The sequence below is a fragment of the Arxiozyma heterogenica genome, assembly GCF_036370985.1.
Source record: "Arxiozyma heterogenica strain weizmannii chromosome Unknown scaffold_17, whole genome shotgun sequence".
In the NCBI taxonomy this organism is placed as follows: domain Eukaryota; kingdom Fungi; phylum Ascomycota; class Saccharomycetes; order Saccharomycetales; family Saccharomycetaceae; genus Arxiozyma; species Arxiozyma heterogenica.
The window spans coordinates 684695-707382 of record NW_027042670.1 but is presented as its reverse complement, the minus strand read 5'-3'; the positions used below and the strand labels follow the sequence as shown (position 1 = coordinate 707382).

Here is a 22688-nt window from a genome sequence, read left to right as displayed (position 1 = left end):
TAATGATAATAATAATACTCTTCATAACAAACAATAACAATTAACAAAAAATGGAAAAAAAAAATAAAAAAATTTTTTTCTTCTTTTTCGGATTTCTAAAGGAATTAGCGCAGAAATAAATCCGTCAGAAACCCGCCTTTTATGCTCACGTGACTTATAAAACCCACAAACAATAGGAAAATTTGATGTCTGAGTGTTTCACAAATGATGTGTTTAGAACACCCATACCTCCAGCTGCAGTTTTTGCGGGAAAAAGCAAAAAACCAAAACAATAAAAAAAAAAATAAAGAAAAAGAAATAGAAAAGAAAAAAGAAAAGAAGAATTGAGTTTTTTGTTTTTGTTTCATTTTCTTTTGCATTTTATTTTGCCACTGATAAGAAGCTTGTTTAAAGTGAAAGGGGATTATAATGTATTGGTTGACGAGTGTGTTCTATTAACTTCAAACATACGTTTGTTAAAATATGCTATAGAAGATCATAGTACATGAGTCTGAACATTCAAACGTCTTTCCCAGTAGTCATACAAATACAAATACAAATACAAATATAAATATAAATATTAATACATAAACATAGACGCACGCAGATACACAACATGAGTGAGGAACAAGATCCATTATTAGCAGCTTTAAATGATCAAGCTCAAGAAGAAACTAGTACAAATGAACACTCAATAGCTCCTCAAGATTCGTCTGTTCAAGAGACTTCTAATATCCCAGAATCTGTCGATCCTGAAAAAGAAGCATATAATAAGGCATTGACACAGTTTAAGAAGAAATTAATGGAGCATCGTAGATTTGATGATCAATTGAAAGCGCGTAGACAAAATATACGAGATTTGGAAGCTGAATTCGATAAGACTGAAAATGATATTAAAGCGTTACAATCCATTGGGCAGCTGATTGGTGAAGTCATGAAAGAGTTATCCACTGAAAAATATATAGTCAAAGCATCTTCTGGTCCTCGTTATATCGTAGGTGTTAGAAACTCTGTTGATAGAACAAAATTGAAAAAAGGTGTTAGAGTTACTTTGGATATCACTACATTGACTATAATGAGGGTTTTACCAAGAGAAACAGACCCATTGGTTTATAACATGACTACATTCGAACAAGGTGAGATATCCTTTGATGGTATCGGTGGGTTGACTGAACAAATCAGAGAATTAAGAGAAGTCGTAGAGTTGCCCTTGAAAAACCCTGAAATCTTTCAAAGAGTAGGTATAAAGCCGCCAAAGGGAGTTTTATTATATGGACCTCCAGGTACTGGTAAGACTCTATTAGCTAAAGCAGTAGCAGCTACCATTGGTGCAAATTTCATCTTTTCTCCAGCCTCTGGTATCGTGGACAAATATATCGGTGAATCTGCAAGAATCATTCGAGAGATGTTTGCCTACGCCAAAGAACACGAGCCCTGTATTATATTTATGGATGAAGTTGATGCCATTGGTGGCAGAAGATTCAGTGAAGGTACATCTGCTGATAGAGAAATTCAAAGAACTTTGATGGAGTTGTTAACACAAATGGATGGGTTCGATAATTTGGGTCAGACAAAGATCATTATGGCAACTAATAGACCAGATACCTTAGATCCTGCTTTATTAAGACCCGGTAGACTAGACAGAAAGATTGAAATTCCTTTACCAAATGAAGCAGGTAGATTGGAAATTTTTAAAATACATACTTCAAAAGTTAAAAAACATGGTGATTTTGATTTTGAGGCCGCTGTAAAAATGAGTGATGGTTTCAACGGTGCTGATATTCGTAATTGTGTCACTGAAGCTGGTTTTTTTGCTATTAGAGATGATCGTGATCATATTATACCGGAAGATTTAATGAAGGCTGTTAGAAAAGTAGCTGAGGTGAAGAAGTTAGAAGGTACTCTAGAATATCAAAAATTATAATCCATTATATATATGAAGAGGTAAATTTTTAGCAAATATATAGGGAATATAGATAGGAATGAGATAAAGATAAATAAAGTAAAATGAAGAAGGTTGTACTTGAAAATGTCTTATACTCCCTGTTGTTATTTTCTAAATTTCCTGTATCCATAAAAATATGGAATATAAAGTTGGTTTAATTTATTCCATCTATATTTTTCTTTTTTTTTTATTCTGCTTCTTTAATTTTAAAATGATCATTAAACTCTATATCCAAATGCTTCTTCAATTGACTGAATTTATTACCAAAATTTTTGTGACAGTAACTACATATTAAATCAGATTTCTTTATAGCATTATCTTCTATTTCTTCTTTATCAGGTATCGTGTCTAAGGGTAATTGATCATATTCAATGAAGAAACTTGTATTAAATGAGTTATAATGTTTCTTATTTTTCAACTTCATAGAATGAAAATCCTTAGTTATAACATGAATATGTAAATTTTTCATTGATGGAGCACTATGTACCCCAACTTTTATAAAATTGTTTATAAACGAATTCTTATCAGTTAGATCATTTGTTAATATTTCAAATTTTCCAACAAAGGATTCGTAAATGTAGTTTTGGCACCATATAATATACTTCTGTAAAATATTGTTCTTTAACTCAATGTTGATAGCTATTGATGGATGCTTTTTAGTTAATTCTGGATCTCTTGGTAATATTAATAAATGATATTCTGATTTATTGAATTGATCAGTAATAATAGTAGCCTTATCATCAAAATAAATTACTATATTCTCATCAAATGTCTCTGGATGGAGAATATATGGGGATAAAGCATATGACCATGACATTTTAATACAATTAATTTCTCCATATCGTAATAGACTTACTCACAGTTATAGAACTGCTTCTTTCAGATGAAATATTTCTATAACCAATATTCTTTTTCCTATCAAGCTATCTCAAAGGTTTTCATCGTTTTTTATCTAACTACCATTTAAAAGAAGAGATGAAAAAACGAATCTAACAAAAAATATATATATAACATAAACACATACCCTTCAGAACCAGAATAAACAAGATAACAAAGCCCATCAGATAGCTATATATATATAATATTTATACAATAATTAAGCATCAGCTGATCTACTTAAAGATTCATTTAATAAAAGCTAAAAATTAAAAAGATGAAGCAAAGTAATATAAGACAACGCCATAAAAAATTGTAATAAATATATATTAATATGAATAATAGTTACAAAAATTGATTATGAATTGTCTCTCTTTTCTTTTTCTTTCTTTAATATGCATATTTATTTATTTACCGATTGATTTGCTTTTAACAATACATGTCTACCTTTGCAAAGCTTAAATAAGGAAATATGTCAAAGGGAACACTAATCCTGTCTTCTAATTATCAGTACATATACGAATGAATTCATCTTCATTGATTTCTCCATCTCCATCAAGATCAAACTCATCAATCATAGCTCTTAACTCCTGATCTGTCAGATTTTCACCCAATTCTTGTGCAACTTTTTTCAGATTCTTTAAAGATATTTTACCTGTATTATCTTCATCAAATAGTTTGAATGCCCTTTTAATTTCATCCATTGGATCACGATCCATTATCATTTCACCAGATACTATAAAAAAGTCATCATACGATATTAATCTGTTACCAGAACTGTCGTATTTGTCAATAATTTCAATTACTGATTTATTATCTAATGTAAAACCCAATGCTCTTAATGCTACTTTTAATTCATGATAATCTAAATATCCATCATTATTCATATCAAATAAATTAAATGCTTCATAAATCTCTTGTTTCTGTTCAGCCAATAATTCTTGATTAATATTGGCATTAATATTGACCCTTGTATCTTTATATCCCTCAGTTCCTGGATTGGAAACTCTATTTCTCAAATTATTCATCATTCTTATGGTATGTTTCTATTAGTTGTTGCTTTTCCTTTTTTTATCTTGTTTTTCAACTCACTTACCTCAATGAAAGTACAATTCTTCTTTTCTTTACCACCAAAGCCTGAATATTGTATATTCTTATATATTTTTCTTTTGAAATCCACCACAACCTCCTTTCCATAATATATTCATGAAAGACCTCTAACTATGCAACTATATATTTCTCCTTTATTATTGAAGAAAGCACAGATTAAACATTGAATATTTTATTCTTCGAGAAATGAAAAATTCAACAGATCAAAAAAAAAGAAAAATACAAAAAAAAAGTTACAAAAATCTTTACAATGAGATTTGTTTAAAGGCATATTGTCTGTCAAATTAATCTGTTTGGGAGTGTAAATCACATGTGTAATCGTATCTTTTTGCCAATATTTACAACTCCATATCAATCAGGAATCCATAGTGATTTATATCTGCGTGTATATAACTGATGTTGTTTAATAATTTGTTTTATTTACACTGAAAAAAGATAACAATATATCAGAAAAAAAAATGGTAGGACGATATTCTAGAATACAAGACGATATTATAATTGGAGAAACAAATAATGAAATGAGTCGAAATTCCACAGAGGTTAATTTGATAGAGACAGATGAAATGGAATTCTTCGATTTGGAAAATTTACAAATGACTAATGAAGATAATAATGGTGACAACAACAACGATGACCATACCAACCTTCCCTTTATAAATAATAACAACTCTAGTAGCACCACTAACATTAATAGTAGTATTACTTCAGGTGATACCATTTATAATAAGATAAAACATAATATAATAGTTCCAATACAAACTAGCATTATCGAACCACTTTCTGAATTTGAAAGGCTAATGACAAGAAAATTGGATAAGTATTTAACTCAGTTTGGTAACCCACTAATTTTGAAAAGATTTTTATATATGCTTGTTGTATCCATAATCATGTGGGTTATATGGAGATCTGGCTTTATATTTGAATACTCTAATGGAACCACCTTTTCTAATCATGATATGCTACTACAATATGTAAATGATCATATTGATTTGAATAAATTTGAAACAGATTTACAATATTTAACTTCTATGCCACATAAATCAGGTACTAGAGGAGACATGGCTATAAAAAATTACATAAAAAAATATATGGAAAATATTCATTTAAAGGATGTAGCAGATAAAAAGTATGAGGGTTACGTGAATTATCCTGATTTGATGAACAAGTCTACACTCTCTTTATTTTATAATAGTGTAAACACCGAAAATGACGAAGATAACAAAATTGTTGAAATTCAACTAAATGAATTAAATTTTGTTTCGTTAACAATTAATGATCAACTGAACAAGACCAATATCATATATGGCCATTATGGCACTGAAAGAGATTATTTACAATTAACAAAAAAGTTTCTGCTTGAGGACCCGTTTGTTATTTTATTACATTTTGCACCAGATGATATAATTCCAATAAGTGAGCAAATTCTTTTAGCACAAAAATATAACGCACAAGGTATTATATTTGTATCAAACGAATACGGTGAAGATTTTAATGATGCGATTCAACAGAGGAGTGCTGGGTTATTGCAATATGGTTCCGGCGATGTTCTGTCTGTACAAGCTTCATCTCATGGATATCTTGACCTTTTGAATTCAAAAAGAACTGAATTATTACCATACGTTTCTATTATATCAATATCATCTAACCAGGGAAAATTGATTCAATCTAAATTTGATTCAAAGGGTTCTGTCCTTTTTGAGAATGGTTGGTATAGTGGTAATGGCAATGATATACAATGTAAAATAAATGTAACCAGTGTGATAAAGGAAAGACAACCAATTTATAATGTTATGGGTAAAATTGAAGGAAGGGAACAACCAGAGAAAGCAATAATCATTGGTGCTGTAAGAAATTCTTTACATCCAGGTGCATTATTTCCAAATATGGGATTAACTTATATGTTAAGTATTATGGAGTTACTTCAAGAATTAAAGTTTAAATATAATTGGGTCCCATTAAGAAGCATATACTTTATATCATTTGGTGGTAGTGAATATAACTATATTGGGTCCACTGAATTTGTTCAAAAGGAATCTTTAAGATTGCAAAAAGAGATCTATTCTTATATAGATATTAGTCAATTGTCATTAGACCAAAACATAGATATCATGGCACACCCCTTATTGCAACCACTATTTGAAAATTTTCATGGAATTGGGTCAATACTATCAAAGAATGTTACTACAATGAGTAAATATGGGGATTGGACACCGTTTTTGGCAAACGGTATTCCAACAGCAGCCATAACATCAAAGATTGTTAATAATAAAAATATTCCAGTTCATTCTTTCATGGACACATTTGATTCTATACAAGGTAAACTTCATAAAAAAAAATATCAAAATATTATTAAAGCCAATATTTATTACACAATTGGTATTATATTAAGATTGACAGACGCTCCTATGATACCATTCAACTTATTACATTTTACTAAAGTTATCAATGAAAAAGTATTTGACTTGAAGATCAAATATGATCGACAATTAAATTTCAAAAACATAATTAGAAGTTTGTTACAATGGAAAAAATTGAGTCAGGAATGGATCCAATGGCAGTTAAAATGGCATTCCCAATTCAAAATTAAAAATCATTCAATCAAAGTAGAAGAACCGTTGTCTATATCAAAACAAAGGTGTGCGTGGAATTTAAAATTAAGTCATATTGGTAAAAAGACAATCTATGAATATGGTTTACCCGAGAGAACTTTCTATAAGAATATCATTATTGGTCCACCCTTTTGGACTGACTATGGTACTATTGAAGGTATTGATCTTAATATTGTTGAGACCAGTAATGATGGTGTGATTCTAAGGGAAGACTTATGGTTGTTCCCAGGTTTTCATGATGCAATTTGGAAAGAAGATTGGAATAGTGCACAAGAACAACTTAACATAATTTCTAAAGTTTTAAATGAAGCAGGTCACTCTATTTCTAAAGAATCAACCGAGAATTTGAAATATTAACTTATAGAATTTACCGCATATAAAACAGTATATACTATTATTCAAATCATTGGCATATTTTTGAAACTTGTTTTTCATCTTATTCTGTTCTCTATAGATAACTCTGTATACAAAAAAAAATTGTAGCACTGTCAAAATTGTCTTATTTTATTCATCTACTTCACTAAGTAGTCTTAACTATCCTACGAATTTCTAACATACATAGACGTATGTATACCTAAACATCGAGTATATTACTAATATTTATTCATATATATATATATCAAAGTAAATATTTATCTATCTATATATAAATAATATAATATAACTCTCTATAACTTATTATTGTATAAATGCATTTGGAGGTAAATTACCTACACTATTTTGAAACCCAACAATAGCAGTTTCAAAATTCCATCCACTTTGTTCAGCCAACATATATGTGTATTCTGAATTTAATTTAGTTTGTAATTGTAGTTTGTTTAATAATTCCAACTGAACCGGACTTAATTTAGCTTGAATTTCAGGTGGTAATTGTAAATGTGGAGATATCATAGTAGAATTATTTGCTGGTGTCATTGGCACAGTACTATTAGATGGAATAGAAGTACTAACATTCATAATTTGATTCATTACAGGTTGGTTTGATGTTGGCGTTGGCGTTGGTGTTTGTTCAATATGCCACGATGGTGAACAGTAGGATCTAATTGTCAATAGATCGGAGGCAATAATGATAGAATTAGTAGAAGCATTGTTTATTATTATCCAAGTTCTATCAAATGATTTTTTAGATAGTCTTTTATTATTTGAACTATTTTGATATCTTTTATTTCTCATTGAAGTCTTTTTATTATTATTATTACCATTAACAGAGTCATTTAGAGGTTTATCTACTTCTTCATAATAGCCATGCAAAGTAATCAAATATCCATTGACTTGTTGGTATGTTACAGCCTCCACTGAGTAATCATTTGGATTTTCTATTAAGAAATGCTTGGTTTTGGGAATAGAATTGAAAAGCTTACTGATTTGTTCCGGACCTATAGCTAATCTCTCTTGTAATAATTTAGGTGTTGAAATCTTGGTAAAGTTTCTGGATGTAGTTAAATAATGACCAAACGATGGATTCTGATCAGCTTCTTTGACTGTAGAACTTGGAACTGAGGAATCTGTGGCAATTGAAAACTGAGATTGTGGTGTATATAAATTTAATAATTGGGATCTGTCTTGATCCCAAAGATTTAAGAAATTGGAGATAAAATTAGTAGAAATATTGGAAATGTTTTGATCTTCAAAGAAAAATGGTTGGAATTTAGTTAATTGTTGATTTATATTTGGCATGATTGAAAATACGGATTTTAATTTAGCTTCGTCTCGAACTAAAGTGTTGTCTAATATTGTTAATTTAGGGAAAATATTCAACATTTCTGTACGATACATTCTATCATTACAGATTTGATTATTAATCATTAACAATTCTCTTAAATATGGAAATTTATTCTTCCATTGATTGAATACCTGAAACCTATTGAAATGGTTATTGGCTAAGCAAAGATTTTTCAAATTTTTAAATATTAAATGTAAATTGGATATTAGTGACAAATCTTTCAAATTATTATTGGCTAAGTTTAAACTTTCTATTGATTTTAACTCAGTTTCGTTAGATGCAACCTTTAAAACAGCTGGTAGGACTTTCGATTGTCTAGCCATGGCACTAAACATATTGTTATTAACCAATTCTGGATCGTTGATCAATTCACCTAAATTCAACATTTTGTTTTGACGATCATATCTTTTGTAAATAAGATTTCTAAGAAATTGGACAGTACTTGAGGTGCCATTACTGGAATTTGAACCAGACTGTGGGCCAATATCAATTTTCAAATTATTACCTGCAAATTTTGCACCATTCCACTTTTTAACATCTTGTGCTTGCTGTTGGTTATTCACATAACCAACGACTAAAGAACCTTGTACAGTTGCATTCATTATGGAGACGCGAGCATTTCTGCTAATAAAATTCAATACATCTTGTAAAGAACCATTTTGCCAATTAGCAATGGTAACCTGGACTCTATTTTGCATCAGTTGTTGTTGAGCCATATTCGATATATTATTAACATTGTGAGACATCATTTTTGGCTGTATGTATCTTTATCTTTATCTGTTTACCTATATATATATATATTTGTTTATTTTCTTTATTGTTTTGGTTTGCTCTTTTTATTTTTGTATAACTTCAAAAAAAAAAAAAAGGTAATAAAGCTCAATTATCTGTTCTCATAGACAAAGACACTTAAATTCAATTATAATAATGGAATTTGATACAGTTTATAACCTTGTGGTATTCTTCATCTCCCTGACATAATCATTCAGAGATCCTCTTGTATAGCTTATGTAAAATGTCATTGAAAATTAAGAATAAAAAATTTTTTTCTTTTCTCAACATTTGAAAAAGTCTGTAAAATAAAAAGAAAGAAAGAAAGATGAAATTCTATTTTCTTACTTTTTTTCTTTTTTCAGAAGAAAATGTAAAAAAAAAGAAGAAAAAAAAATTGAAAATTGAAAATTGAAATTATTGACTGAAATGAAAATGCAAGAGAAGAACAGAAAGAGAAGGAAACCGCAGTTAAAAAGAAGTGAGAGATAAGGAAGAAATTATTATTAATCGAAGGTGGTATATACATTTGTATATGTTGTGGCTGCTTAGTAATATAACTAACTATATATATGCGTGTGCGTGTGCGTGTGTGTATATGGATAGGGTAATATTTTTATCTCTTATAATTGTCTTCTTAAAATTATTTTTTGAGCTCCACTACAGTCATCTAGTTCATTGGGTTCTAAACTATTCTCAAATAGAGGTTTGAAGTCTCCGTGGTCTATGAACCATCTAACAACTTCATTAAAGGATGATTTTACGGGGTTGGTATCATAATCCCATGGTAAATATAAAGTAATATAGCGTTGATGATTGGTTTTGGCCAAATCAATGATATAATCTAATATATAATTAAAAATATTTAGATCAGTAACAGCTTGATAATTGGACAGTAATACTATGGAATAAACATATATCCCATTATCTGACTTTCTGTTGGTGATTAAATCACAATTTATATAGCCAACAGGTATTTCATTGTTGACATATATTAACTTAGAATAGTCTTTATTTAATTGCAGATCCTTTGTCTGTTGTTCCTTAGGACATGTTTCATTTAATTTTAGAATAAGGCCGTCATGTGTAGGATAAATATTGTCTAAATTGATACGCATATGTAAACTTTTAAAAACCAACAAAAAAAATGAAAGGAAAATAAAAAAAAGCAAAATCTAGGCTAAGTTTTTTAAGAACAATTAGGATAAAGACTTCACTTTAAGTTCATTTCACTTTTTCCATTTGTTAACTGCAATGAGGTGAAAAGGTTCCATAGACATAATATAACTTTCTTTATCGGTTTTTCTCTTTCTTTATCCTCTGTTTATTTTCTTTAACGAAAAAATAAAAAATAAAAAATAAAAACAGACAAAAAGAAAATTAAAAAATCCTACATATAATGCGTTATTATTCCTTTACCCTTCTATATACACATGTACTTAATTAATTGATAACAATCTCACCTTTAGAATTGACTCTAATCAATTTTAAAGTTGACATGGCTCCAAATGATCCGTTCCAATTCCTTAAAAATTTAACATTTTCTTCTAAAGTCAAATCAGGTATTTGGAAACCTTTATCAAATTCTTCCATTTCCAGTTTTTTCTTATTTTCTAACAAGACCTGTTTATTATGTGGCGGTCTATTTGGTCTTCTTTTGGATTTAAATTCTTCAATCTCTTCATCATCTCTATTTATAAATAATTGAATAAAACTAGCTATCTCATTTGCGTCGAATTTTGTACAGTTTTTATATTCATCTAGTGTATTTATTAAATCTTGAATGAACTTAACACGTGCTAATTCATTCGATCTTCTTTCTGTAAATTCCTTTTTCTTTGATTGTAACTTCGCTTCTCTCAATGTGGCTCGATTAATTTGTTTGAATTTTCGACCATTTGGATGTATTGTAACGTCTTTCCCTGTAGCTTTCTTCTTGATATGTAAGTTTTTATGTATCTTTGATAACGACTTGGATAATGGCATTATTCTTATATATCAATATCTTTGTGGATACACTTTGCACATTATCTTTGATCACTCAAAAAAGAATGTGTAATTATCCGTTTTGCATTGAAACACACACACACACACACACATACATACATACATACACATTTATTTCTACCAAATATAATCTCTTGTTATTTTTTCATATTTTCCTCATCTCATCATTTCGAATCTTCCAATTTTCTCTTTATTTTCTTTTCTTTTTTCAATTTTTTTCGGTACAAAAAAAATTTTTTTTAATTTTTTTTCTCGATGAATTCCGTTTTTTTTAATCCTTTCTTTTCTTTTTTTTTCTTTTTGCTGTAGGAAAGCGGGAAGGAAAATTTTTTTGTAGTAGTAAATTTTATTATTATCATTTTTATTGTTAGGATACACGGAAAATAGTGCATGACTCACTAATGATTGCTTATAAAGTTGGATATATATGTATATATAAATATAGATATGAGTGAGTAATTGAGTGTGTGTGTATGTGTAGAGTTTTTTAGGTTCATGTTTTGTGTTATTTTATAATATATATTTACCAGTCAATTAAATTTAAAGGCACAATCACCTAATATTACAGATATTTAGCTATACATACATATATATATACAATTCTGTTCTAAACAATGTCCGTGTTATACAAGTTGATTTCTCCACAAGAATTTATCACATTATTAAAAGCCCAACAAGCAAAACAACTTGGTGCTGCAAAAAGAATTATACCAGTTGACGCCACTTGGTACTTGCCAAATGCGAATCGTAACGCTAAAGAAGAGTTTTTGACTCAGGAAAGAATCCCAGGCTCAATCTTTTTTGATATTGACAGCATCAAAGACACCGAATCTCCATATCCTCATATGGCACCACCAGCTCACAAATTCGCGGAAGCAATGAATCAGTTCGGTGTCTTGCCTAATGATGTTCTTGTCGTTTACGACAGAATAGGTAATTTTAGTAGTCCTCGTTGCGCTTGGACTTTAGCATTGTTTGGCCATCCTGAAGTCTATCTTTTAAATAATTTCACTGAATATCAAAAATTAAATGGTCCAATTGAAACGTCCTCAGTAGATAAACTCTCCCCATACACACCTACCAACAATTATAATATCAATAAAGACATTTCGGAGGAACAAGTTGTCAAGTATGATGAAATGATGGAATTAGTTCAAAGCAAACATTTCCACGATGGTAAAATTCAACTGTTCGATGCAAGATCAAATGGTAGATTTAAAGGTGTGGATTCAGAACCAAGACCTGGGCTCTCTTCTGGTCATGTCCCAGGAGCTCAATCTTTACCATTTGTAGACGTATTGGATCCTGTGACCAAACAATTCCCAACTGATTCAAAGGATATGAAAAATATTATTATTGAAGCTATTCGTAAGAATAATGGTAATACTAAGAGTAAAGAAGATGTGGAAAGAGATTTAGAAAATAATCAAATATATACCATGTGCGGTACCGGTGTCACTGGTGCTATCATAAAAACTGCTTTCGAACATGCTGGCTATAAAAATATTAAATTGTATGATGGGTCATGGACTGAATGGGCTCTAAGAAATGGTGATGACTCTTCGTTAATTATTAAAGATTTGTAAATAAGGTTGTATATGTCATCTTCCTTTTATTAATATAGCATTTTGTACTTATATATATATATATGTATATATATTCTCCATGATCTCAAGAATTGCTAGATAGAGGTTAATTTTATTTCCTTTCCATTTAGTTTGTGCTTTCTATTTGCCTTCTTTTAATATTGACAAAGATTTGCGGAGTTTCAAATTAAAAATGTAAAATAAAAACATTGAATGAAGCGATAAGTTTTATATATTCAATAAGGACATATCTTTGAAATATTCATTACAATAAATAGGAGAACTGCAAGAGAATATCGTAATTTAAAAAAATTTTTTTTCTGTGCAATGTGTATATACTATTATATATAAATTAAAGTGTCGATGATTTGGACAAATTTTTTAATAAGGGTAATGATAAAAGAAGTTTTAAAAATGATTTGTCTACATTAAACTGTTAAACCATAAACGATTTAAAAAAATCAACACGCATGAAAATAGCTCTTTTTCTTTTTTTTTCACAATAACAAAATGAAAATTTAACACAATTTTCTGTATTTAGGGTTTACAATCAGTTAGTTCCTATTAACATGTTGAGAGATCTTAATGGTAGTAAACTCACTTAGATAATTATGATAGTAAAAAAAACCTTTTAAGTGGGGAAGAAGAAGTAAGGGTTTATTTAATATTATAGTTTTGCTCCTGTAAAAAACAAAAATTTAGTTCATTTTTCCTGTAATGCCAGTATCTGGTGGATCACTCTTTTATTTTATTTAGTCCAACTAAATAACATTATGCAGTATTGTTAGATTCTAAAGAGGTATTCCTTCTGATAGTTATCAATAAAGCATTTAATGCTGGATAAATCATTGCTCTAAATACTTACACATTTCAGGATGATGAAGTTGTTAGTAACTTACTACTGTTTTAGGATATTAATGGTCAAGAGAAATTACAAGCGAAAAGAAATACATTGATTCTTTTTTCCACTGAAGAAGATGAGAACGAGGGGTTTTTTCCATGTAGAAGATGAGACAGACGATGAACTCAATAGTCAGGAATTTGAAAACAAAAGTAAAAGTAAAAGCAAAGATCAAAAAGTCTATGAAGATGCTGCATCTAAACGTGTATGTTTTAGTTTCTATTAAAAAGGTTAAGAATAGGTTGATAAAAAGCCAACTTAAAAAAAACTATTCATCAAATAACAAGTGATATTCAGCAATCACCAGCGTAAATGGAGATTATGTTTATGATATTTCTTCTTGTTCTATGGCATATTAATGTTTTTTTTTTTCAGTCTTGTAACTTATTAGTACTTAGTTTTATTTATTTGTTTCTTTTAATTTTAATTATTTTTTCACAAAGAAAAGGAATCTCCGAAAATTACTACTTTAGGAAAGATTGGCAGTCCTCAAAATTTTAATATCAAAGACAATAGCATTACATACTAAAAGTTATAATGCCAGAACACTCTCTTGTGATTTTTTAACATCACTGAATATCACATGTTAAAAACAAACTAAATGTGAATCTTATATATAAACATATAAAAAATACATATTTGGTCATTTAGTTATTTATACATGTATGGAGAAAAATACAATTAGTTAGAAAAAAGAATTATCAAATTATGTCACTCCCAGGTTTGGAACCAGGTCATACAGGAAATACATTATCTTTAGATTCAGATAGTATAAATGATCCAATTAATGGACCAATTAATATATATAATGGAGACGTAAAATTGGCAAATAAAGACGAACCACAATACTTGACCTTATCTATTGGTATGCAATGGTCTTTAGAATTAGGTAAACAAGATCTAGTAGGTCAGCATGTCAAAATTTATATCACTGTTCTGTCTGGTATTTGTGAAGTACTGGGTACAGAACTAGCAAATGATGTAGAATATTGTTTTCAAGATTGGAATTTTAGTGTACTGGCTATTGAAGATTCTCGTATCAAATGGAGACTAGTCAATTTGATGATACCTTTAGACGACCCATTCATAAATAATGTTACTCCCAACGATAATGCTAAATATGTTTACAATTTGCATTTTGCCATTGAAAAATTGAGATGTTCATCATTTACAGGGCCTAAAGTTTTAATCCTAGGGAATAAGAACACCGGAAAAACATCTTTATCAAGAATTCTTTCGTCCTATTCAATCAAGAATAAAGCATATCAACCGATGTTTATTAATTTAGACCCGGAACAACCAATTGTTTCCCCACCAGGTTGTATCATGGCTACACCGATATCTGATTTGATTGATTTACAATCTCCCTTTTGGAATGAATCCCTGACAAGTGGTGCAACTAAATTACACAGCAGGCAGCCTTTGATCAAAAATTTTGGTTTCGAGAAGATAGAAGATAATTTTGATTGGTATGTAGATACTGTAAGACAGATGTTGGATACTGTCGACAGAAGATTATATAATGATCCTTTAGTTCAGAGATCTGGTTGTATTATTGATACACCATCATGTTTTTATGAATCTTATGAAAGTTTTGAAAGTGTTTTAAATATGATTATTTCCAAGATGAAAATAGATATAATTGTTATTTTATCAGCCAATACTAATAATGACATTTCGACTACAATAAATGCTGAGCCAATAAACAAAATCATTGATAAGAATAAATGTTCTGTGATTAAGTTACCAAAGTTAACTGGGGTTATACCTAACGATGATGCATACAAAAGATTGCTACAACGTCTTGCCATAAGAGATTATTTCTACGGTGATTTGAACACAGTCATAACACCCTATGTGACTAGTTGTGATTTCACAGATTTAATTATATGGGAATTACCCGTCAATAACAGATCTGACACATTTAATGGCTCAGCAAATGTAGGGGATGCATCTATACCTAGTAATAATCAGAATAACGGTAATAATAATAACACTGAAAATGATATGTCAGCAGACACAGTAAAGTCATTAACTTTACAACCTGTAGAAGTGAATCAACCAAATCTACAACATGCTATTATCACTATATATCACTGTCCTAAGAGAACTGAACCAAAGCAAATATTACAATCGTCAGTAATGGGCTTTGCTTTAATAACAGAAGTTAATGAAAAGAGACAAAGATGTAAATTGTTATTGCCTGTTCCAGGATCATTACCCAAGAATGCTTTAGTGTTAACGTCTTATAGATATTTAGAATAGTCATTGTTTGTGATAATATATAGTATAATATTTACTAAAACATGGTTAATATATCCAGTTTGTAAGAAGATGTATATATATATGTGTGTGTGTGAATCTATTTATATTAAAAATCAACAACATTAAGATTAGAATTACTCGATTAGGAAACTTGATCTTGCGGTCAAATTTATTTAGAAGAAAGATTAATAGCAAGTTGGTTAATTGAAATTGCTATTTGGTATTGTTAAGATATAAAAGGAATAAGTATAAGAATTAGATCATAACTAACTGAATAATTATTCTGATTAAAAGTGTTGCTTATTTATTAGTTATCATCATTATCCTTTTTTTAATTTCTTTTTATTTTCATATATTAAAGAAAAAGTTTATAAAGAAATGGCAACACATTTTACTATAAAATCTACGGTCCCTACACCTTATGATGTTTGCATTTTAATCATAATCTATTTCCATGTATCTGTTCCAAAATCTGTTTCTTTACGATTGTTTTTAAGATTGATCTCTTCTTCTGTACTAAAATCAACTCCATTTAATCCAATTAAGAAGCATATTGTATTCCAATCATCGGATCAAGTACCGCTATTTCCTAGTCTAGATGATATTTTAGAGTATTTGATAGATAAATCACCCAATAACTTGGATATATGCTTGTGTTTATGTAAATCCTTAATATCTATTAGAACAATCGACCAGTTATTTATTTTGCAGTGTATATTATCGAATAGGTATAATGATAAAAGAATAAGTTATTTAGGTAATTTTGTCTCATTGTGTAGCACAAAACTTGATCTTTCAACTTTTGATGACAGATTGTTGCTATTATACAACTTAAAATCATTTATAAAGAAATCAAAATGGATTATTAAGTATTCAACAGAAATTGACAATTGTAAATATAATTTTATATCCAACATTGAAACAGACTATAAAAAAAATATTAAAAATCAGGTCTATCTGGATATTAGCAATACTGATAATTATCACTATGGGAATGATGATAAAGATTTGATGATAGATACTTTTAAGTCGCTTATTAATAAAACTATGTCTGTAGAAACATCAAATCAATTACATACAAGTATAATACTATCTGATACTCATTTCCAGAATATAATCAATTACCAAATAGAATTAGCAGTGCAAGGAAAAGACAAAAATGAAAGTCAACAACATGGTGAAATAGATAAGTATTTTGAAAACGTGACACTCAACGATATCACAATGTTCCCCTCGATCCACATATTAAAGTATTTCATTTACATTAATGAAAAAAGGTATCAAGATGCTTTATATGAATTGCATTCATATTATGATTATATTTTAGCCAGGAATGGAGATAAAAACTTCCATATATCTTTATTGCATCTTGGGGTATTTCACTCGATTTTTGGTGATAGTAAATCACCAATGGCTTCTTTTGAAGAAGCTTTCAAGATAGCTAGAGAAAATAGAGATATAAAAACGTTAAATTATATACATTTGACCATTTTAAGGTATATGGAAGATTATCCAAAACAAGTTATATCTATACGTGACAGAATAAATAAGATAATAGATAGTTTACAAAGAATTGATGGTCAAAATAATTCTCAAATATTTGAAGGTGCGTATAGAGCTGACACATTATTTTGTCTTAAGTCTAATAAAAATTTAATTAAGCTTTTAGAGTCTAATTTACAATATTTAATAATATCGTTGCAACAAGATAGATATAGTCTTCTAGATGATGATTTCAATAATTCCATTTTTTATTTTTATTCTAAAATTTGGAGGTACTTGGGCTACACAGATATAAGTGATGTCTATGAGCTCTTTTATGAAATGGATCCAATTGATAAAGAAATTCGAAAGGGATTTGAATTATTGAATAATGGGAGAAATATTGATTCAATCGTCAATAATATGTATTTGCCAACCTTAAAGTATGACCAAGAAATGTACTTAAATCTTTTACGAATTAAAAAAATGATATTAAATGATGAATTGGATGAATCTTTACGACTTTTAAACGATCTTAGTGATCAATGTTTAACTTTATATCAAGATAATTTTTGGCATTTCAAATATGTGATAGAAATTTGTCAACTACTTATTAATGTAGATAGAGGTCCAAGAGCACTACCTATTCTCGCTAAACTAATAAATGAAACACGAGAAAATAAAAATTCTTTACATTCAGCTCAATGTCTATTATTGTTATGTCACACTTTAGTTCAAATGAAGAAGTATAATGATGTTTATAAAATGCTGATAAGGGATTTGGATTTGTTATTGCAATTTGATGAAACTAAGAATGCAGCCATAAAAATATTTACAAACGTTGTAAAGGCTTCGATGATTGCGTTAAATTAAAACAACAGAACAAGTGAAAATACATAATAAAAAAAGATACATTTAAATAGTTGAAACTACAATATTGCTCATATATAGATGTCTATATATATATATATATATGCATAGAAATATCGTAAAATAAACTATAGAGAAAATAGATGTAAATGAAACAATAAAATTTGATTTAATAGTTACATTTGAAGAGTCCATTTTAGGTATTGAAAATATATATGTGTGTGATATATGCAAAACTATGGTAATAAAAAGTTATAATAAGAATAAAAAGTTATAATAAGAATAAAAAGTAGATATTATCATTTATTGCAATATTTTTTCTCCTTATCAATCAAGCTGCATATATACCAAATAACAGGACGTCTAGTTATCTAGTTAACAACAGTAGAATTTGACCAGAATGCACCAGTAGGTTGAATTGTAATAGTTACATATGATGTTTTGGCGTCTTCAGTGACAGTAACATATTGAACCTCTGGAAAAGCAGTTATAGTAACATATTCAGTCTTTGGAACACATCTTAAAGTAGAATTATTGTTGGTGTTACTGTTATGAATTGAACTAATCACTGTGGTCAAGAGAGTAGAAGTGATGGTAGTGGTGGTGTGGTCGATGTTTACAGTGGTAGAGTTGGTATATAATGGCATAGTTGGAGAAGCATTTGCAACTTGTCTATCAATAAAGGAAGGAGCGTTGGTCACAGCAGCATTGGTTGAAGCAATAGTTTCATGATTTGTTGAGAACGAAGAAGAAGTCATGGTACCAGAAACAATGGGGTTTTTAGTGTAATAATAAGTCTTGTAAATCGTATTGGTAACATAAAAAGTAGTAGTAGAATCAGCGTAAGTAGACACATTTTCAACCGGTTCAACAGAATAATCTGGTGTAATGGTTGTAGTGCCAAAGATGTTAGAGTTAGTTGTAAGAGTAGCAGTATTGTTAGAATACAAACCTTTGACAGCAGTAGCACCAAATGCAAATAAAATAGCAACTTTTTTAAAAATCATATTTAAAAGTAAGTAAGTAATTTGTAGTAAACCAGGAAAATAATAAAAAAAATAAAAGTATTGATAATAGAAAAAAATTAAAGGAGCGACTAGGGTTAGTTAAGTTAAATTTATATATAAAAAATAGTTAAAGAAAGGAGCGGACGAGACTTATGTGGCTCAACTATAAAGAAGTTAATACTTTGGTATTGGATTTTCTTGTTAGAAGCTAGTTCAATAAAGTAGTCAAATTAAAAACTTAGAAGCTTGATTTTTTTTTTCAAATATTACGCAATTGAATATCAGAAATCCCTGGTTGGTGTTATTTTTTTCGTAATATTTTACTGAATTTAAAGTTTAAAATAAGCTTCAGTAAGAAAACGATAGAAATCTCAAAATTTGTTTTTAGTAGAATCCATTTAAACTTTTCAGCGGAAGGTTGAAACCTTTCGGGTTTCAACATATGCTGTGAGATGAAAAATTTAGATAATATATATATTAACTGTCAACTTGATAGTCATATGAATAAAATAAACAAACAAATTCCAACCCAGTTGTGGATTTTCGTGATTGCGTTACAGGTTATCTAGGGTTTGGCATTGGAAATAATGCGAGTGTTGATTATATCTTTGTTGATAAAAATGTAATGAGGTTCAAAATGGTATTGTCTTAATGAAAAATGACGAAATCTTATGGAACGAAATTTTTCGCGATTACAATATTAATTTTTTTTTTTTTTTTAGATTTTCTGATTTCCAAATTTTTGAAAAACAATATGTGAATAAGCATTTCGTGATATTTCAGAATTCTTCAATGATGAGACATGGAGAGATATATAGGAATAACAACTGAATAACTTTATCGTTGTTGTTTGTATTGGTGAGATCGTTGAATAGAGTGGAAGAGATATCAGAAATGGAAATGAGATCATATCTCACATCTTCAACAATACTATATACTTTATCAAAATCTAATTTTCTACATACACAAAGAATAACACAGAAATGGGCATTATATTATTAGCAGTGCATAGGTAAGGTAATATTTATTCTTTCATATTAGAAGCATGATAACAGTAAAAGAACTAATGGATCTTTGATAATTTATACTGTGTTTTGTTAATATGTTTTTGAAGGAATAAATTCAGTAAAACTATTAAATTTTCAGACAATTACTATACAGAATAAATGATTTAAAAGACGGTATGATTGTTCAGGAAAAACAGTTCTACATAGCAAAAAATGATTCACATTTATATTGAGTATTCAAAATATTTTTTGTAGACAAACATTATATGGTGTAAGTAGGTGAAGTTGGAGTAGGGGAGGAAGTTATTTAGATATTTTTAACAGCAGAATAGATTATTTTTTAGTTTTCACTTGTGAAAAATTCTAAGGATAAATCATTTAGTATAGCTTCTTCATTTGTTTTAGTTTGTTTATCAGTAAGTAATTGTTGTATCATTCCTGCTATAAATTTACCATTATTGAAAACACTTTCGCTACCTTTTTCAGAATTGTGTCTCAAGGGTAGAATAGTCTTCATTATTTCCCTAAACGAAGCAAAATGTGTAGTAAATATTACATTTAAGTCATGATTTTTTGACGAATTTGCTATGCAGTTACGTAAATAAATCCCAATGGTCTTGGTTAATTGGAATAAAAAGGCTATTGAAATATTTTTATCATTTGCCATTTGATTATTATTTATTCCATCCTGCAGTTTAAAAATCGAATCCCAAAGTTTTAACAATATTGTCTGAGATGTCTCTTGCCTGGCTACAAGTAATTTGTCCATTACCAAACAACAGATAAAACTATCTCTATCAGTAAGGAAATCAATAATTTCTTCTTGATGTGGTAATCCATTTTTTTGATCAAGTAAGCGAACTATCGACCCACTTGGTAACACAACAATAATCTTTTTCAGTAATCTGTCCATGAGGTCAGATAAACTTGGGAAAAATTGAGTTTGCTTAGAACAACTTGCTAATGTAGAAAACAACATTACCACATCGTCATTTGTTAACAATATAGCATTTGTAATATTAATTAATTTTCTCAAAATATCTAAATAACCTTGGTATTCTAATGGATCTTTTATGTAATTGGCCACTTCTATAATATTGGATAAGGTTAATTCCTTTAATATATCGTTTACATCAGATTTAGAATTAATAGAGTTTGACAAAATTATCAGAGCAGCAGCAACCATGTAACAAGATTTAGATTCCATTATTATTTTGTAACAAATTTCACGTTCTGTTATATTTTTATTTGTTGGTATAGTTGATATATTCCCAGAAATAGAAACAAGTCTTCTCATAACGATTAATTTGTTAGCAAAAAATTTATCATCCAATAGTTTTACCGTTGTTAATAATTCATTTTGTACTATAAAAATTTGTTTTGAAGTGAAATCAATAGTAGTATCTTCTCGTAAAATGATATTTTCAAGAATTTCAGATAAGTTAAATAATAATTCTGATTGTGGATCTTCCTCATAAGGCTTTTCTTCTACAGTTGGCTCTATAGTATTTTCGTTGTTTATTATATTCGCGGATTTTTCATCGTTATTACTATTTTCATTTTCTTGTTGTGGAATACTTTCTAGTACAGTTGCGACACGTTTACAAAATGTGGATAGAAATAGTAATGAATCTATAAAAAAGGGATATGTGCATTTAGCTTTTAAAAAGTCAAGGATTAAATCAGTTGCTAAGACCGTGTTATCCGTTTCTTCTTGGAATGTATGTTCACTATTATGTAAATAATTTAGAACAGGACCTAAGAACATTTTACCAATATTTAAAGTATAATCATTATTTTGAAGTATTAAATTTCGTAATAACACAATTGATCTAAATTGTAAATTTTTTAGGATATCATTATCATCATTTGGCAACTCTATCATATTTAAAATCTTCACTAGGTAGTAATCTAGTAGTTTGTTTTTAACATTCTGTATAGTGTTCGAGGATGAATCAGATATTTTTAATAGAAGTTGCCTATTTTTATCATTATCAACAAGACAATTTGCTATACATCTTATTAATTCGGATGCTAATTTCCAATATTTTATATTATTAATATTTTCAGGTTCATGGACAGCAGTATCTAGTATATCTTCAAGGACTCTTGATATCTGTGTTAAGAGACCAGTTTCTCTCACAATATCTCTGTTTTGTGGAGACCTTAACGACACTGCTAATTGATCCATGACGGTGATATAACTTTGTAGGTAAACATCTTCCACTGGAACATCTTTTATTGACTCTGCATTGATTATTGGTTGTAAACCAAATAATATATCTTCATAATTCATTTTTGACTTGAAAAAAAAGAAAGAATTGAGCAACGGAATATATATTTCGTTAATTAGGGTTAGTTAACAATTGTATGTAGATTTCTCTTATAATCTTTCCACGAAATTTTTGTTCTAATGTTCTGTGTGGCATATAACTTGAAGCCTGTAGAAGATACTTGCAGTATTTGCCATTCTTTTTGTTCTCGAGGGGATTTTTAGTTTTTTTGTATTAAAATATATTTATATGTAGATGTTGTTTCAGGTATTTTGGT

General features: G+C 28.9%; 12 protein-coding genes across 12 annotated transcripts; 5 read left to right on the top strand and 7 right to left on the bottom strand.

Moving 5' to 3' along the window:
* Nucleotides 1-595: 595 nt before the first annotated feature.
* Nucleotides 596-1903, top strand: RPT4 (proteasome regulatory particle base subunit RPT4; the record flags this gene model as incomplete). Its single annotated transcript, XM_064858259.1, has 1 exon — nt 596-1903. The coding sequence occupies one exon, from the start codon at nt 596-598 to the stop codon at nt 1901-1903; it is 1308 nt and encodes a 435-aa protein (XP_064714966.1).
* Nucleotides 1904-2111: 208 nt separating this feature from the next.
* On the bottom strand, nt 2112-2741 carry HNT3 (DNA 5'-adenosine monophosphate hydrolase; the record flags this gene model as incomplete). The annotated part of the gene is made up of 1 exon (XM_064858258.1): nt 2112-2741. One exon carries the CDS (start codon nt 2739-2741, stop codon nt 2112-2114), a length of 630 nt encoding a protein of 209 aa, XP_064714965.1.
* Nucleotides 2742-3300: 559 nt separating this feature from the next.
* Nucleotides 3301-3831, bottom strand: CDC31 (centrin; the record flags this gene model as incomplete). Its single annotated transcript, XM_064858257.1, has 1 exon — nt 3301-3831. The coding sequence occupies one exon, from the start codon at nt 3829-3831 to the stop codon at nt 3301-3303; it is 531 nt and encodes a 176-aa protein (XP_064714964.1).
* Nucleotides 3832-4368: 537 nt separating this feature from the next.
* On the top strand, nt 4369-6876 carry TRE2 (putative zinc metalloprotease; the record flags this gene model as incomplete). The annotated part of the gene is made up of 1 exon (XM_064858256.1): nt 4369-6876. One exon carries the CDS (start codon nt 4369-4371, stop codon nt 6874-6876), a length of 2508 nt encoding a protein of 835 aa, XP_064714963.1.
* Nucleotides 6877-7197: 321 nt separating this feature from the next.
* Nucleotides 7198-8991, bottom strand: PWA37_001636 (uncharacterized protein; the record flags this gene model as incomplete). The annotated part of the gene is made up of 1 exon (XM_064858255.1): nt 7198-8991. The coding sequence occupies one exon, from the start codon at nt 8989-8991 to the stop codon at nt 7198-7200; it is 1794 nt and encodes a 597-aa protein (XP_064714962.1).
* Nucleotides 8992-9636: 645 nt separating this feature from the next.
* On the bottom strand, nt 9637-10131 carry PWA37_001635 (uncharacterized protein; the record flags this gene model as incomplete). The annotated part of the gene is made up of 1 exon (XM_064858254.1): nt 9637-10131. One exon carries the CDS (start codon nt 10129-10131, stop codon nt 9637-9639), a length of 495 nt encoding a protein of 164 aa, XP_064714961.1.
* Nucleotides 10132-10456: 325 nt separating this feature from the next.
* On the bottom strand, nt 10457-10999 carry TMA16 (Tma16p; the record flags this gene model as incomplete). The annotated part of the gene is made up of 1 exon (XM_064858253.1): nt 10457-10999. One exon carries the CDS (start codon nt 10997-10999, stop codon nt 10457-10459), a length of 543 nt encoding a protein of 180 aa, XP_064714960.1.
* A 635-nt stretch (nt 11000-11634) lies between these two features.
* Nucleotides 11635-12606, top strand: TUM1 (thiosulfate sulfurtransferase; the record flags this gene model as incomplete). Its single annotated transcript, XM_064858252.1, has 1 exon — nt 11635-12606. One exon carries the CDS (start codon nt 11635-11637, stop codon nt 12604-12606), a length of 972 nt encoding a protein of 323 aa, XP_064714959.1.
* A 1609-nt stretch (nt 12607-14215) lies between these two features.
* CLP1 (cleavage polyadenylation factor subunit CLP1) lies at nt 14216-15772 on the top strand (the record flags this gene model as incomplete). Its single annotated transcript, XM_064858251.1, has 1 exon — nt 14216-15772. The coding sequence occupies one exon, from the start codon at nt 14216-14218 to the stop codon at nt 15770-15772; it is 1557 nt and encodes a 518-aa protein (XP_064714958.1).
* Nucleotides 15773-16150: 378 nt separating this feature from the next.
* Nucleotides 16151-18127, top strand: APC5 (anaphase promoting complex subunit 5; the record flags this gene model as incomplete). Its single annotated transcript, XM_064858250.1, has 1 exon — nt 16151-18127. The coding sequence occupies one exon, from the start codon at nt 16151-16153 to the stop codon at nt 18125-18127; it is 1977 nt and encodes a 658-aa protein (XP_064714957.1).
* A 368-nt stretch (nt 18128-18495) lies between these two features.
* SRL1 (Srl1p) lies at nt 18496-19131 on the bottom strand (the record flags this gene model as incomplete). The annotated part of the gene is made up of 1 exon (XM_064858249.1): nt 18496-19131. The coding sequence occupies one exon, from the start codon at nt 19129-19131 to the stop codon at nt 18496-18498; it is 636 nt and encodes a 211-aa protein (XP_064714956.1).
* Nucleotides 19132-20478: 1347 nt separating this feature from the next.
* On the bottom strand, nt 20479-22434 carry BEM4 (Bem4p; the record flags this gene model as incomplete). The annotated part of the gene is made up of 1 exon (XM_064858248.1): nt 20479-22434. The coding sequence occupies one exon, from the start codon at nt 22432-22434 to the stop codon at nt 20479-20481; it is 1956 nt and encodes a 651-aa protein (XP_064714955.1).
* Nucleotides 22435-22688: the final 254 nt, after the last annotated feature.